Source organism: Labeo rohita, chromosome 10 (genome assembly GCF_022985175.1).
Source record: "Labeo rohita strain BAU-BD-2019 chromosome 10, IGBB_LRoh.1.0, whole genome shotgun sequence".
NCBI classification, from domain to species: Eukaryota; Metazoa; Chordata; class Actinopteri; order Cypriniformes; family Cyprinidae; genus Labeo; species Labeo rohita.
This window is the reverse complement of record NC_066878.1, coordinates 26,338,247-26,356,293: the sequence shown is the minus strand read 5'-3', so window position 1 is coordinate 26,356,293 and position 18,047 is coordinate 26,338,247. Positions and strand designations below refer to the sequence as shown.

Sequence of the window (18,047 nt, the reverse complement as noted above, 5' to 3'; positions counted from 1 at the left end):
TAAAAGGTTGCTACAATTTTTACAGATGTTACTGATTGAAAATGAACAAAAATGTACCTCTGCATCCTCAAGCTACTATCAAATGTGCAATTCTAAGAGACAAAAAAGTGATATTAGAATTATTATCATTATCAGACAACCCAAACCTGTTTCTTGATTTGAAACAATATAACTCATTAGAACATGCAGAAATTAATTTTTCTGTTTAGATATTTATTTTGTTAAAAGGGTCATCGGATACAAAATTCACTTTACATGTTGTTTGAACATTAATGTGTGTTGTCAGTGTATGTACAAATCTACACTATAATGATAAAAATCCATGCAGTGGTTTTTAATTAATCTGTAAAAATAATATCCCCTTTTTCAAATCGAGCCGTTCTCAGATGCCTGTCGTTGTGCCGTCACACCAACAGAGGCCGCTCCCACCATAGTTGATTGACATGAGCGTCTTACCTCAGATCAGCTGTAACAGTCCAGTAACTTTCCTTGTTTCAATGCAGGAGCAGGGATGTAAGTTAGACAAGAATATCTCCGATTGAGCGATTGAGGTGTTGTGTTGCTGGATGTAATAATGAACGTAGTGGTCGTCATTTACTCCCGACATCTGAACAGCTGAAGATGCAGTGGATTACATTTGTTTGTGAATTGAATGCGCCTCCCGATCTACATATATCCGTCTATGTTCGCACAAATCATTCATGATCCAGCTTCACTTACAACAGAAGTGAGTATAAGGTTTTTTTATGAATCTTTGCGATCGCCTTTCCTTACAACTTGGTAGTTACGAAGTTTAGTGGCTAAACGCGGCTAAAGTAAACATGCTCGTCACTCCACAGAGAGAAGAGAGGGGCGGGGTGAGCAGAGCTCATTTGCATTTAAAGGAACAGCCCCTTAGAATGAGATGATTTTTGCAGAGCTGATTTTGGCAAGGTAAAAAAGTGTTGTTTTACACTACCATTGAGAAATTATAAAGAAAGTATATTATAGACTTCTCATGAAGACCCCCATGAAGAAGACTCAGATCAACTTGTGGAAAATGGGCATCCGATGACCCCTTTAAGGAAAATTAATGGTCAAAAATCTGGATAACGCGCTATCTTTATGTTCATGTCTGATGCAGTCATGATATTGAACGTTATACTGACAGCTGGTTCGGCTCTACTACATTGTATACAAAGAAGCGTCAAAAGAAACCCAGAGTGTCAGGTGTGCGATCAGGCTGTTCGTTCCACCTGAGCTGATGCTGTTCTTTGTAAAGGTGTGCTCACTCCAGCGCTCCGCAGGCATGCGGTTGAGATAAGCGCTGTTGTTGTTGGGCTGAGACAGGAATGTGTGTGTGAAGCGACACGGATCGGCGCAGGTCACTCCTGACCCCGACATGTGCTGCGCCGCTATTGTTCTGCCCGACGCTCGCAATCTTGATCATCACCCAAAACAATAGAGCAGAGACTAGAGAGGGCTCGAGTGGAGGATACAGATGGACGCAGGAATTGTTCTGGTGAACTAGATGGACACGGTAACATCAGATTGATGTCTTTGGCCAAAAAAGCACTTATGTTTGGGAATTTTGTGCTTTAGGGCGGAGCAACGGAGGCCAGGCGGTCACCAAGATGGAGAATGCAAGCGAAAGCCAGTCCAAAAGCACTGCACCTACACCTGTGAAGAGGTATTCAGCACCTTCATTAAGCATTTTATTGCTTTAAAGTCTCTTTTTCACAGCAAACTGTGATTTTTATTCCTCAGCTGTTTCTCTTAGAAATCAGTGAGATCATCAAATGGAGATTTGCTCTTAAGTAATCTCATTGATGTCTAGGAAAAACAATCTCATTTTAGCTTTTACAGACTATCACAAATGAAACCTCTAAAGTCAACACTTGTCTTTTTTTCCCAAAGTCCCAAAGCAAAGACAGACAGCACTTCAGAGCAGCAGAACAAACCTGGTGCACCATGGGAGGAAGACGCCCCACAAAGGTACAAAACTGAGAGCGTGTGTTCAGAAATTAATAACAATGAACACAGATATATCTCATATTTACCATGGTACTGTTGGATTCATATTAGTGATATTTTAGTATTATTCTGCACCTTTTTATAGTATTTATTAGTATTTTGATTGTTGTTTTCATTTTTATTTTAGTTTAGGGATTAATAATGTAATGTGCTTTAGTCTTTTTTTGGTCATATTAGTTGTTTATGTGTTTTTTAGTATTTCTGTATAGCTTTAATTTCAATTTAGTTGTTATATTTCTTGTTTTTTATGCGTTTCATTTTTTAAATAATTTTTTTATATTTTTATACAACTTTAATTATGGTACTTCAGCATAAATGTGTCTTCATTTGGCTGTATTTATTAATATGTTGAATTAGCTTTTTATATTAAAGTTATTTAAGTTTTATATTTTTCATTTGTAATTTTGCTTTAAATTTTAATTTTGTTGTGTGCTTTTCATCTTTATTAGCTGATGTTTTTTATATTTCTATTCGATTTTAGTGCTTTTATTTTGTTTAGATGTTATTATTTATATTTTATCTTTTACTTTTTTATTTTCAGTGTTCATTTTAGTTTTTTTGTTTTAGTAATTTTGTGCTTTGGACATTTTTATGACTTTTTTTACTTTTTCATTTTTATTAATTCATTTCTATTACTATATGGATTTAAATTTTAACACTTTAATTTAGTTGTGTTTATTTATCATTTATTATAATATATTTTCAGTCTTTAAATATTTTTTAAAATGTAGTAATTTTGTTTTAGTAATTATTAAGTTTTAGTAAATTAGCAAGTAATTACGTTTTAGTAATTTTGTGCTTTAGTCATTTTATTATCTTTTTTTCCATTTTCATTTTTATTACTTCATTTTTATTACTATATGAATTTAATTTTAACGCTTTTCTTTTTTCATTTAGTCGTATTTATATAATGTATTAATTTAGTTTTAGTGATTAATTAAGTTTTAGTAATTTTGTGCTTTAGTCATTTTTATTACCTTATTTTTTTTTTTACATTTTTATTTGTATTACTATATGAATTTAATTTTACCACTTACCTTTTTTCAATAAATTGTATTTATTTATAATAATATACTTTCAGTCTTTTAATTTTTTTTAGTAATTTTGTGTTATTAAGTTTTAGTAATTTAGCAAGTAATTAAGTTTTAGTAATTTTCTGCTTGAGTCAATTTTATTACCTTTTTTTACTTTTTCATTTTATTACTATATAAATTTAATTTTAACACTTACCTTTTTTCATTTACTTGTATTTATTTCTAATTTCTAATATATTTTCAGTCTTTGATTTTTTTTTTTAGTAATTTAGTAATTTTGTTTTAGTAATAATTAAGTTTTAGTAAATTAGCAAGTAATTATGTTTTAGTAATTTTGTGCTTTAGTCATGTTTATTACCTTTTTTTACTTTTTTGTTTTTATTACTTCATTTTTATTACTATATGAATTAAATTTTAACACTTACCTTTTTCATTTAGTTGTATGTATTTGTAATTTATAATATATTTTCAGTCTTTGAATTTTTTTTTTGTAATTTAGTCATTTTTTAATAATTAAGTTGTAGTAATTTAGCAAGTAATTAAGTTTTAGTCATTTTGTCCTTTAGTCATTTTCTATTATTTTTCAATATAGCTTTAATTTTAGTACTCCAACAAGCATATTTTATTACAACTATTTTATTTCAGTTAGTTCCCAAGTCAACATTTCTGAAGTTTTAACTATTCATTTAAATATTTCTATTTTATGTTAACATTATTTCCGTTACCAAAAACTATTTTGATAGTTTTGGTTTTAGTTAACAATAACAGCACTGATTCATATTCATGCACTATGGCATTTCATTATGGTTTTCCATGTGCATATAAACAAACTATTGCCATTGTAGTTTTTGCTTCTGTTTTGTTTATGCATTCTTATCGTCTCTAAGCCGCCCATCTTTGTTTTTCCTCAGCGGCCTGTACAACTCAGCCAGCGAGCGAAACAAATCTCCCAAATTCCCCAAAGCTCACAGACGCTCACCCTCAGGAGGCAGCGAGAATGAGACGGCTCACTCGGCCCGCCGCAGGTGTGCACCATTGTGTCCGCATGCATCTCGGTTCTGCATTCAGACTCGTTTGTGATATTGAGTATTAATGCATTTGAAGAAGTGCACGAGAGTCACTTGAACACCAATCCAGATGCATTTGCTCCCTCTAGTGGAAATCAACTATAAACAAATGTCTTGTGTTACTCCTTGTTTGGAGTAAGAAGCCAAACACAAAGAGTAGCATCCAGGATTATTATTGTTACTAATTAATTTTTATATTTTTAATTTGTAATTTTACTTTAAACTTTAATTTTGTTGTGTGCTTGTTGTCATTTTTATTAGCTGATGTTTTTTATATTTATATATGGCTTTAATTTTAGCACTTCAAATTAAAATTGTTTTATTTTGTTTAGATGTTTTTATTTATATTTTGGCTGTTACTTTTATATTTTTTTAGTGTTAATTTTAATTTAAGTTTGTTTTAGTAATTTTGTGCGTTCATCATTTTTCTTACTTTTTTTATTAAAAAAATAATAATTTCTTTTATTTTTTATATTTTTTTAATTAAATTTTTTATTACTTCATTTTTATGTCGATGTAATTTTAACACTTACTTATTTATAAATATAGTAATATATTTCTATAAATTATTTATATATATATATATATATATATATACACTCCGACTAAAACTATAAAAAGATGCATTAATTGACATAAGGCTTGATTAATTTTTGATTAAAAACTTAATACAGTTTTTAGTTTTTATTTAAATTTTAGTTTAGGTTTTTTTATGTGCTTTAGTCATTTTATTCTTTTTTTATTATATTTCTATATAGCATTTATTTTAGCACTTCAGCTTATTTTATTATCTTATTTTATTTTTATTTAATTTAGTTGTACTTACTAATTTATTGAATTTGCTTTTATGTTTTATTTTTATTTTATTTTTATATTTTCAGTTTTCGTTTTTGTTTGGCTTAAGTTAACGCACTAAAATAAAGAAAAGAAAACAAATACAAAACAAAAACTTAAACATTAAGAAATTAAAATAGATTAAACTTAAATAGTAATATATAAAATAAACAAAAAGCACATACAATTTCAAAATATTTAACTAAAATTAAAATGAAAAGTTTTAAAATAAAAGCTCATTTAAAATATTACAAAATAATAATAGTTTATAAATACTAAAATAACAGTTTTTGCATATTGAATGAATATTTCTTGATTTACTGTAGTGAGAACCCAATACATTGAGTATCTAGTAATATTTAAGATAAACAAGTACATAAAATTACTAGAAATGAACTAAAATTAGAACAAAAACTGAAAGCATATAAATTCAAAATTTTAATAAAAACTATATTAGTACATAAATAATGACAAAATAACACTGCTTGCATCTGATTGAAATTTTATCTTAATAATTGATAATACATTAAATATCTAATCATAGAAGATCTTTGACATTATACAAACATAGTTCAGTATTTCTGTAATGATTATTCTTCAGTTTAAGTTTCATTGTCTGGCAGTGAAGGAGCTGAAAGTTACTCTAGTTATGAGTTCTTGCCTCTGGGCATCAATAAGACGCGAGTCCTGCCGCAGGCGAGGAACTGATGAAAGAATGGCTGGGAATAAATAAATACTGATAAATCCTCAAAGCGGCGCAGGCGTTTGTGTCTGTCTGTCTGTCAGAGATGATGAAAACAGTTTTTGTTTCTCTTTGAACGCCCTTCATTGTGTTTTGTCTCGACAGGAGAGGTCAAACCACTGACGACCCGCAGGCCGGCAAACAGTACAGGAGAAGGTTTGCTTTTAATCGTTCGCTCCTTTAGATTTCAACAGCTTTGCAACTAATATAACTTTACAGAAAGGAAACAATAAGTGTTTGGGGTTTCGCAGCTCTTTGTTTTTCTAATTTATGCTTTTCAAGGCAAGACAGCTTCTTTGAGTTTGTCGCTGGCTGGTTTTAAATAGAACCAGACACATTTTTCAATGTTCTTGAGACAAAATCTGCAGAATAGAGTGTGTTAAAAGAGAAGTCCACTTCCAGAACAACAATTTACAAATAATGTACTCACCCCCTTGTCATCCAAGATGTTCATGTCTTTGTCTTCAATCGTAAAGAAATTATGTTTTTTGAGGAAAACATTTCTGGATTTTTCTTCATATAATGGACTTCATTGGTGCCCTGATTTTGAACTTCCAAAATGTAGTTTAAATGCAGCTTCAAAGGCTCTAAACGATCCCAGCCGAGGAAGAAGGGTCTTATCTAGTGAAACGATCGGTCATTGTTTCGTAAAATACAAATTTGTATACTTTTAAGCACAAAAGCGTGTGTAGCACAGGCTCTGGGATGCACGTCCACGGGTCGTTCTTGAGTGATTCGTTCATTTTGAACAAATCTTTAATGTGACTCGGGAAGAACGAGTCGTCTCGGGGAGTGATTCGTTCAGTCGCGCATGCACAACATTCTATTAGGTTCAGTACTGAATTAGTTCACCTGTTTCGAGTCTTTGGGTTTTTCGAGTCGTTCGTTCATTTTATGGGGCTGTCACGTGATGCTGATTTTGATAAAATGAACAAAATGACTCAAAAAAGATTCGTTCATTTTGCTGAATGAGACTCAAAGGTCCGAGTCACTAAAATGATCCGAACTTCTCATCACTACTACGAATCACGTCTTCGAATCACCAAAAGTTCATCGTAGAGTATGTCGAAAAACTCCATCTTATTTTCTCCTACAACTTCAGAATCGTCCGACATCGTTGTGCCTTTTTGTTTGTAAACAGCGTTTGACTTACTTGCACTTTCTTAGTCTTTGCGCGTTCGCTTTGTAAACACTGGGTCTGTAGTTCCGCGTGACCTTTCGATGTGATTCAATAGTACGTGAACGTGCATCCCAGGGCCTGTGCTACACCAGCTTTTGTGCTTAAAAAGTATACACATTTTTATTTTCCAAAAAAAAGACAGATCGTTTCGCTAGATAAGACCCTTCTTTCTCGGCTGGGATCGTTTAGAGCCTTTGAAGCTGCATTTAAACTACATTTTGGAAATTGAAAATCGGGGCACCAATGAAGTCCACTATATGGAGAAAAATCCTGAAATGTTTTCCTCAAAAAACATAATTTCTTTACAACTGAAGACAGAAAGACATGAACATCTAGGATGACAAGGGGAGGAGTAAATTATTTGTAAATTGTTGTTCTGAAAGTGGACTTCTCCTTTAAAGGACTAGTTCACCCAGCAGTGAACATTTGCTGAAGATTTACTCATCTGCAGGCTGTCCAAGATGTAGATAAGTTTGTTTCTTCAGCAGATTTAGAGAAATGTAGCATTACATTACTTGCTTACCAAAGGATGTTAATGGGTGCTGTCAGAATGAGAGTCCAAACAGCTGACACAGTAATCCACACCACTCCAGTCCATCAGTTAACATCTGGAGAAGACAAAAGCTGCATATTTGTAAGAAACAAATCCATCATTAAAACGTTTTTAACTCAAATATGAGTCCATAATCCATAATAATGCTTCTTTTACATCAAAATCCAGCCACATATTTCTTTTTTAACCTGTTTTGGACTGTTTTGGCTTGTAAACGAAAAAGTGGTCTGGTCTGAATCCGGAGAGAAATCTGCACAGATCAAGCAACGCTGGGGAAAGCGTTATTGTGGATTATGGACTCGTATGTTAGGTAAAAACGTCTTAATGACAGATTTGTTTCTTACAAATGTTCAACTTTTATCTTCTCAAGACATTAACTGATGGACTGGAGTGATGTGGATCATTTGTGGATTATTGTGATGTTTTTATCAGCTGTTTGGACTCTCATTCTGACGGCACCCATTCACATTCATTAGTGAGCAAGTGATGGAATGACACATTTCTCCAAATCTGATGAAGAAACAAACTCATCTACATCTTGGATGGCCTGAGGGTGAATAAATGTTCAGTAGATGTTAACTTTTGGGTGAATTGTTCCTTTAAACAGAGCTGAGTGTGCGTGACAATTATTGGGAACTGAAAGCACAGTCAGTTTAATTAATATATTACATAAATATGCAAATGGGGATTTGTAGAACACCAGTTTTCAGTTTTGGGCCTAGTTTTATAATTGAGTTATTTTCTATAAAAATTTTATCGTAATTTATTTATTAATTTTATTTTATTTTAAAGAATGTGTTCATGCTCAGTTTTTTGAAGAGCATCTAATCTGGAATGGAAATGTAACTTGCAACTTTTTTTAAAGAACTTTTTTGTTTGATTTTTTGCTAAAACTGTTTAGGAATGTGTGTCTCTCTTTCATTGTGCCCTGTCACCTTTAACCCCTCTGATTGGCCCCTTTAGGTCCCGTTCCCGAGGAAACACCAGCAGCGGCAGCGAATCCGAGAATTCCAACAGGGAACATCGTAAAAAAAGAAACCGGTGGGTTATTGAGCTGTCACGACAATAAAAGAACACAGAGCTCCTAAAATGTACGGACATTATAAATTAAGGCGTTAATGGTCCTAAAAACTATTAGTGCAGGAAATTGGGAAAATCTTTGAGAAAAAAAAAGCAGGAAATCTTTGCAAGAAAACAAGAATTTATATCATAATATAAACAGGGTGCTTAAAGTGCTTGAAGTACTTACTTTCTTAAGTTCTGAAGAGGTACTTGAAAACTACTTGAATTATTAAAAGACTATGTATCTAGAAACTAAGTGTGTATTTTTTCAATAAGCACATATCTTTTCATGCAGATTTAAAGCAATTCAAAAAACATCATACGTTTTTCATTTATTTCAGTTGAAGGAGAAGTCCACTTCCAGAACAACAATTTACAAATAATGTACTCACCCTCTTGTCATCCAAGATGTTCTTTCTGTCTTCATTCGTAAAAGAAATTATGGTTTTTGAGGAAAACATTTCAGGATTTTTCTTCATATAATGGACTTCATTGGTGCCCCGATTTTGAACTTCCAAAATGTAGTTTAAATGCAGCTTCAAAGGCTCTAAATGATCCCAGCCGAGGAAGAAGGGTCTTATCTAGCAAAACGATCTGTAATTTTTTTCTAAATATAAAAAATTGTATACTTAAAAATTTGTAGCACAGGCTCTGGGATGCGCGTCCACGATGCTACGAATTAGTGATGGGATCTTGAACGATTTGTTCATTTTGAGCGAAATTTAATATGACTCAGAAGAACGAGTCGTCTCGGGGAGTGATTTGTTCAGTCACGCATGTGCAACATCCTATTAGGTTTTGCAGTGGAATTAGTTCACCTGTTTTGAGTCTTCGGGTTTTTCAAGATCATCAAACAATCACCTTATGGGGCTGTCACGTGAAGAACGAACAACTCAAACCCAAAAACTTGTCAGATAAGAGGTGAGGTGAGCTAATCATAGACTAAAGACCCAGTAAACAATGAATTAATCTTTTCTGTTTCTTATAGCATTATAGTTTTGTCTTGTTTGTAGTGTGATCAACGTTTGTGTAAGCAGTAGATGTGTTAGGGAAGTAACATGTAACATATTAATTATATTTTGCTAAAATGAACGAAATTTGTTCTTTTTGCTGAACGAGACTCAAAGGTCCGAGTCGGTAAAATGATCTGAACTTCCCAACACTACTATGAATCACGTGTAAGTTCATCGTCTGTGTACTGAGTATGAAGAAAAACTCCATCTTATTTTCTCCTACAACTTCAGAATCGTCCGACATCGTTGTACCTTTTTGTTTGTAAACAGCGTTTGACTTACTTGCACTTTCTCAGTTTTGCGTGTTCACTTTGTAAACACAAACCGCATACGTTCTGCGTGACCTTTCAACGTGATTCAATAGTACATATCGTCGTGAACGCGCATCCCAGATTCTGTGCTACACGAGCTTTTGTGCTTAAAAAGTATACAAATTTTTATTTTCCGAAAAAAATGACCGATGGTTTCGCTAGATAAGACCCTTCTTCCTCGGCTGGGGTCATTTAGAGCCTTTGAAACTGCATTTAAACTACATTTTGAAAGTTCAAAATTGGGGCACCAATGAAGTCCATTATATGAAGAAAAATCCTGAAATGCTTTCCTCAAAAACCATAATTTCTTTACGACCAAAGACAAAGACATGAACATCCTGGATGACAATGGGGTGAGTAAATTATTTGTGAACTGTTGTTCTGGAGGTGGACTTCTCCTTTATATATGATTATATATAAATTTTATATGATTTAGATCTGAACTTCGGAGCGGGTTTGTGAATCATTTTGCAAAATGGATGATTCAAATCAAATGATTCATGATATGTGATTTGAAGACCCAATCTAACAAATGATTCAGCAAACACGCTCAGAAGTCCCGAACTGAATCAAATGATTCACGAACCAGCACCAAACTCCCGATCTCAATTAGATGATGTGCGATCCACGCTTCAAGTTCTGATCTGAAAAGGTGGGTTGCGAATTATTCAGATCTGGACATTGGAGCATGCATTGTGAATCATCTGATTCAGATTGGGAGTTTGGTGCGGGTTTGTGAATCATTTGATTCAGTTCAGGACTTCTGAGCACGTATGCTAAATCATTTGTTTCAGCTCAGGATTTTGGAGCGAATCTTTTTTTCTTAAACAGTACATCAAACCATTAAATCAGTACAATTATAAAAAAAGAAAAAAGGAAGTAGCTGTACACAAATACAAATCCTCTAAGAAAGTTAATCGTGGTTTACTATAGTAAAAGTGTAGTAACCAAGTTTTACAAATACCATGGTGTAACTAGTGGGTTTTTTTTTTTTGTTGAAAGAAGGCTCTTCTGCTCACCAAGGCTGCATTTATTTGATCAAAAATACAGTAAAAACAGTAAAATTGTGAAATATTATTACACTTTAACTTAGCTGTTTACTATATGTTTACTATGCTTCAAGTGCTTGATAATCAAAAAAACTGAATTTTTTACAGTATCTTTACGAACCCTGTAGAAATGCATTCAACTCTCTACAACCTGCAGGTCCCGTCAGGAGAATGAGATGGTTGATTCTGGTCCGCAGTGGGAGGTTGTGCTGCGCAGACAGAAAGAAAAAACACCCAACGATCCCAACCATCGGCGCTCACGACACCGCTCACGATCGTAAGAATCTTGTAAAGTCTGACATATGAAATCAAAGTCAGAAAAATTACGTTTTTAAATTAATATTTGATACATCAAGCTTTTATGGCTCGTATAGTCTGATGTAGTGAGAATATGGAGAAAAACAGCTCAGTTTGCAATTTGGTGAATATGTGAATGGGTCATTCTGTAATTGTGGGTACATCTCATGTCGGTGAACTATATTTTTAATATACTTTCATCAGTATAAAGCCCTTATGCTTAATTTTCTAGTACGCAATTATATTTTTCCCAATCACACTACTATATGTTGAAAAATCCATATCTTTTGTTCAAAAATGTTATTCATATCACATACAACACTGGTATTCAATTGTCCGATTTTGTAAAGTTGCTCATTCTACTCTGCATTTAAGCATGAAAATTACCTCAAATATAAATTCATTTTATAGTATTGCCTTGTCATTATCTGTTTGATTATGTCATTAACTGATTTTTACCATTCATCTCTACCATATGTACATCAACTTGACATAGTCACCACTAGTAAGCCACTACTAAATATATTGTAGAAACGTTAATTTTCTGTAAAGGTGCTTTGCAACGATTTTTATCGTGAAAAGCGCTCCACAAATAAACTTGAATTGAATTCAGTTAGATTAAGTTATCAAGACATGTGGGTGTGCGCTTTAAAAATAACTAGATAAAAAAGTTTGTCAAGACACACTTTAGGTTGGCTTGAGAAAGCCGCACCAGAAAGTTTGAAAAGTTTAAAAAGTTTTAGGACAAAAATTTTTTTAAGTGTGATGGTTTTCAGTCTGAAATTGTTTGAAGTTTAAAATAGTTTTAAAAAGTTAAAGTTTGAATGTTTTGAATGCAGTACAGTCTCAGATAGATAGTGTCAGATAGTTGCTAGCATAATTAGCAAGTTGCTAACATGTTTCTAGCATGATTAGCAGGTTGCTAGCATGATTCTACAATAATTAGCAAGTTGTTAGCATGTTGCTAGCATGTCTCTATCATGATTATCAAGTTGCTAGCATGTTTCTAGCATGATTAGCAAGTTGTTAACATGTTGCTAGCATGATTAACAAGTTGTTCGCATGTTGGTAGCATGTTTCTAGCATGATTTTAATATAATTAGCAAGTTGCTAGCATGTTTCTAACATGATTAGCAGGTGCTAGCATGTTTTTAGCATGATTATAATATGGTTAGCAAAGTTGCTAGCATATTTCTACCATGATTAACAGGTTTGCTAGCATGTTTGTAACATGATTTGGAAGTTGCTAACATGTTTCTGGCATGATTAGCAGGTTTCTAGCATGATTCTACAATTCTACAATAATTAGCAAGTTGTTAGCATGTTGTTAGCATGTCTCTATCATGATTATCAAGTTGTTAGCATGTTTCTAGCATGATTAGCAAGTTGTTAACATGTTGCTAGCATGATTAACAAGTTGTTCGCATGTTGGTAGCATGTTTCTAGCATGATTTTAATATAATTAGCAAGTTGCTAGCATGTTTCTAGCATGATTAGCATGTTGGTAGCATGTTTCCAGCATGATTAGCAGGTGCTAGCATGTTTCTAGCATGCTTAAAATATGGTTAGCAAAGTTGCTAGCATATTTCTACCATGATTAACAGGTTTGCTAGCATGTTTGTAACATGATTAGCAATTTGCTAACATGTTTCTAGCATGATTACCAGGTTGCTAGCATGTTTCTACCATGACTATCAAGTTGATAGCATGTTGCTAGAATGTCTCTATCATGATTATCATGTTGCTAGCATGTTTCCAGCATGATTAGCAGGTGCTAGCATGTTTCTAGCATGATTATAATATGGTTAACAAGTTGCTAGCATATTTCTACCATGATTAACAGGTTTGTTAGCATGTTTGTAACATGATTAGCAAGTTGCTAACATGTTTCTGGCATGATTAGCAGGTTGCTAGCATGTTTTTGGCATGATTAGCAGGTTGCTAGCATGATTCTACAATAATTAGCAAGTTGTTAGCATGTTGTTAGCATGTCTCTATCATGATTATCAAGTTGTTAGCATGTTTCTAGCATGATTAGCAAGTTGTTAACATGTTGCTAGCATGATTAACAAGTTGTTCGCATGTTGGTAGCATGTTTCTAGCATGATTTTAATATAATTAGCAAGTTGCTAGCATGTTTCTAGCATGATTAGCATATTGGTAGCATGTTTCCAGCATGATTAGCAGGTGCTAGCATGTTTCTAGCATGATTAAAATATGGTTAGCAAAGTTGCTAGCATATTTCTACCATGATTAACAGGTTTGCTAGCATGTTTGTAACATGATTAGCAAGTTGCTAACATGTTTCTAGCATGATTACCAGGTTGCTAGCATGTTTCTACCATGACTATCAAGTTGTTAGCATGTTGCTAGCATGTTTCTAGCACGATTAGCAAGTTACTAGCATGATTCTAGAATGATTAGCTTCGGGAAAGATCCTCGAGTCTGCATTCGAACACGGGACGCATTTCACTGTTTTTATTTTGAGGAATCTGTTTGAATCATAAAAAAATCTGTCATTGAACTCTTTGTCTTCTTGTCTGTTATAGACGAAGTCCTGACGTCCATGCTAAAGAGCAGCTCTGGAAGCACATCCAGTGAGTTTAATGACACTCTCATTACTGATCAGACTCTGCCTCTAAAAAACAGAAGACACAGGGTGATATTCGTGTTGTGTTTGTGTGCAGGAAGGAGCTGGTCGATCCTTCAGGTCTCACCGAGGAGCAACTAAAGGAGATTCCATACAAGAAAGTGGAGTGAGTCAAATCAAACAGGACAATCAATATTTCCTCAAATAGAACATTGGTATCTCATTAAAAAAAATGAAAATCCCAAATGTATATGCTTAAAGGAGAAGTTCACTTCCAGAACAAAAATGAATGTACAGATAATTTACTCGCCCCCTTGTCAAGATGTTCATGTCTTTCTTTCTTGAGTCGTAATAAATTGTTTCTTGAGTAAAACGTTGCAAGGTTTCTCTCCTTATAGTGGACTTCTGTGGTGCCCGTGAATTTGAACTTTTAAAATGCAGTTTCAATGCAGCTTCATAGGACTCTAAACGATCCCAGCCTAGGAAGAAAGGTCTTATCTAGCAAAACGATTGGTTATTTTCTAAAAAAATTACAATTTATTTACTTTATAACCTCAAATGCTCGCCTTGTCTAGCTCTGCGTGAACTCTGTGTATTCTGGCTCAAGACAGTTAGGGTATGTTAAACTCCCGCCTCATTTTCTCCTCCAATTTCAAAATTGTCCTACATTGCTGCAGAAGTGTTTACAAAGTAAATGTGCAAAGTAGATCAAACGCCCTTTACAAAAATGACGATTTTGAAGTTGGAGGAGAAAGTGAGATTGGGAGTATCAAACTATATTGAAGTTCACACAGAGCTAGACAAGGCGAGCATTTGAGGTTAAAAAGTATATAAATTGTACTTTTTATAGAAAATATCCAATCGTTTCGCTAGATAAGACTTTTCTTCCTCGGCTGGGATCGTTTAGAGCCTTTTGAAGCTGCATTTAAACTACATTTTGGACGTTCAAACACGCAGGCAACATAGAAGTCCACTATATGGAGATAATTACGGAAATGTTTTCCTCAAAAAACACAACTGAAGAAAGAAAGACATGAACATCTTGGATGACAAGGGGGTGAGTGAATTATCCGTAAATTTCAATTCTGGAAGTGAACTTCTCCTTTAATGAAGCATGCCTGTTAAAACTCCCTCTACGTTGACAATTAGTGTCCATATAAAACGTGCATTATTCAGCTCAGCGAATCTGTGAAAGTGTCCCCGATGAGCTGTATGTAAATCTGATGTTTTGAGATATTAGTCTGCTCAACGCTGAGTTTGCAGTAACACAGACAAGAAGCTTTTAAGGACCGAAACCCACATGGCACCAAAGTGCAAACAACTGCATGTATCTGGTTTCAGAACGCAAGGTGACCCGATCAAGATCCGCCATTCACATTCTCCCAGGAGCTTCCGGCAGTATCGACGCTCGCACTGTTCGGATGGCGAGAGGTCTGTGCTCTCCGAGGTCAAGTAAGTCCATCCTGAGCGGTCAAAGGGATTTTTTTTTTGTATCGCTCTTGCTGATCTCAGATCAGATTCATTTTTATTCTTTCCACTCATGTCTGTAGCTCTCGGACCGATCTGGTGCCTCCTCTCCCGGTTACACGCACCGCAGACGTGCCTGGTTCCAGCACGACCCCAGCGCAGGTCAGAAACACGTGTTCTTAATTACTTGCTATCTTGGGACTAATTCATTCAAAAATTTACATTTGCTGAACATCGACTCACCCTCAGCACATCCAGAATGTAGATGAGTTTGTTTCTTCATCAGATTTGGAGAAATGTAACATTGCATTGTCACTTACTCACCAATGGATGTGAATGGGTGCCGTCACAATGAGAGTCCAAACAGCTGATAAAAACATCACAATAATCCACAAGTAATCCACACCACCCCAGTCCATCAGTTAAGATCTTATAAGTCAAAAGCTACGTGTTTGTAGGAAACAAATCCATCAAGACGCTTTTAACTTTAAACCTTTGCTTTCAGCTAAAATATGAGTTTATAATCCATAATAACATTTCCTCCCATTGTCTCTCACTCTCAAATCCAGCCACATGTTTGTTTTTGAGATGCTTTGAACTGTTTTGGCTTGTAAACGGTGCTTGATCTGTGCAGATTTCTCTCCTGATTCAGACCAGACCATGTTTCTACTAGAGGATGTGTTGTTATGGATTATGGACTTGTATTTTAGATCAAAATGTCGTAATGATGGATTTATTTTAGCTTTTGTCTTCTCAAGATGTTAATTGATGGACTGGAGTCACTTGTGGATTTTTGTGATGTTTTTATCAGCTGTTTGGACTCTCATTCTGACGGCACCCATTCACATCCATTGGTGAGCAAGTGATGGAATTCTGCATTTCTCCAAATCTGATGAAGAAGCAAACTCCTCTACATCGTTCAGTTATTTAATAAATATCTGATGCTCACTGTAATGTGTGTGTCTATTTTTGTTACTTTTAGAAGAAGAAGGGCTCCAAAGACACTCTCTCAGAGAGCTCTGAACAGGATACAAAAAGCACCGCCAAGGTGGTGAAGACCGTACACACATCTCGAGTGAAAACAGAGACGTGACCGTTTTCACAGTCGGCGTGTGTCAAGGACGAACGGTGGGGTTGCCAGTGAAATGAAAAGTCAAGCTCTGGTGGAGCCTGTTTGGAAACGCTGAAGTGATCCAGATACACAGACATCCTCAATAGAAAATCGAGTTCCTTTCATCATAGTTCATGCCATAAATCAGAGAAAAAAATGTATTTCTTCACCAGTCTAGGATGCCTGTGACCCTTCACAGAGGTTTTGCGTATTACACAAGCACAATGCAAGCTTAGAAATTAGATTCATTTCCTACTGACAATCAAATGAAGGATGATGGACCACCAGACTCTTTTTCGTACAGTATTAAACGTCTGTGAGCTCGAGCAGCACGTTGGGAATGATGGTTAAAAAGTGCTTCGTATTATTGTTATTATTGTTGTTCGTTGTGTCCTTGAATTTTAGAGTCAGCTCTGCTGTAGGAAATGTTGCTGCTGTATTTTTGTTTTTGCACAATGTAGACTCTTATTTCTGTTTAAAAATCACTGTAGCTAAACTGGAAGCTCAGATTCTTGAGTCTTAACTTCTTGTCAATAAATACATTACAATACATTCATATTGGGGCTGTGGTACCTACCTAGTGTCTTTGCAAAAGCAAAGTGGTCTGGTTTAAACCATGTGCATGCTTTAGCATGCTGTTCAATTGAAATAACACACTGTAGCCAGTAGAGGGAGGCAAACAGCTTGGTTTTTTGTATTCTAAAGGAAACGTAAGTGTCTGCAGCTGATTGTTTGTAAATGCTTTTTTTTACATCCTACCAAGTTACAGAGTTTCAAGTACCTTATTGCTTTTATAACATTTTTACAATGTAATAAAAATAACTAGATGAGTAAAGTTTGAGAACAAACTTTAAGTTGGCTTGAGAAAGCCTAGCCTAAAAGTTTGAAGCAGTTGTAAAAGTATGAAAGCAGCTAGCATGATTTAACATGTTGTTAACATGTTTTAGCATGATTAGCTTGTATTTTTATAGGCTGATTACAATGTTGTTAGCATGATTAGCAAGTTGCTAGCATGTTTCTAGCCTGATTAGCATGTTGATAGCATGTTTCACGCATGATTAGCATGTTTTTAACATGGCTTACATGTTACTAGCTTGTTGTTAACATGTTTCTAGCATGATTAACATATTAATAGCATGTTGTTAACATGATTGGCATGTTGCTAGCATGATTAGCATGTTGCTAGCATGTTGTTAACATGGTTAGCATGTTACTAGCATGTTGCTAGCACGATTAGCATTATACTAGCATGTTAGCATGTTTCTAACATGGTTAGCATGCTGCTAGTATGATTAACATGTTACTAGCATGTTGTTAACATGTTTCCAGTATGATTAACATGTAACTAGCATGTTGCTAGGATGATTACCAAGTTACTTGCATGTTGTTAGCATGATTAGCATGTTACTAGCATGTTGTTAGCATGCTGCCAGTATGATTAGCATGTAACTAGCATGTTGCTAGCATTGTTACCAAGTTACTAACATGTTGTTAGCATGATTAGCATGTTACTAGCATGTTGCTAGCATGATTAACAAGTTACTAGCATGTTGCTAACATGATTAGCATGTTGTTAGCATGTTTCTAACATGATTAGCATGTTACTAGCATGTTGCTAACACGATTAGAATGTTACTAACATGTTTCTAACATGATTAGCATGTTGCTAACACAATTAACATTTTACTAGCATGTTGCTAGCATGATTTAGCTAGATTAGAAAT

General features: G+C 34.5%; 1 protein-coding gene across 2 annotated transcripts in view; it reads left to right on the top strand.

Moving 5' to 3' along the window:
* Positions 1-16,875, top strand: part of epb41l4a (erythrocyte membrane protein band 4.1 like 4A) — a 75,681-nt gene extending 58,806 nt beyond the window's left edge. For both annotated transcript variants that reach the window (XM_051121577.1, XM_051121576.1), the window contains 11 exons: positions 1,582-1,669; positions 1,897-1,974; positions 3,959-4,072; positions 5,796-5,846; positions 8,387-8,464; positions 11,016-11,135; positions 13,705-13,752; positions 13,843-13,911; positions 15,087-15,197; positions 15,296-15,374; positions 16,195-16,875. In XM_051121577.1, the coding sequence (XP_050977534.1) occupies positions 1,582-1,669; positions 1,897-1,974; positions 3,959-4,072; positions 5,796-5,846; positions 8,387-8,464; positions 11,016-11,135; positions 13,705-13,752; positions 13,843-13,911; positions 15,087-15,197; positions 15,296-15,374; positions 16,195-16,305 (947 nt within the window). In that variant the 3' untranslated portion in view covers positions 16,306-16,875. The remainder of the gene's footprint in view (positions 1-1,581; positions 1,670-1,896; positions 1,975-3,958; positions 4,073-5,795; positions 5,847-8,386; positions 8,465-11,015; positions 11,136-13,704; positions 13,753-13,842; positions 13,912-15,086; positions 15,198-15,295; positions 15,375-16,194) is intronic.
* The last annotated feature ends 1,172 nt before the right edge of the window (positions 16,876-18,047 follow it).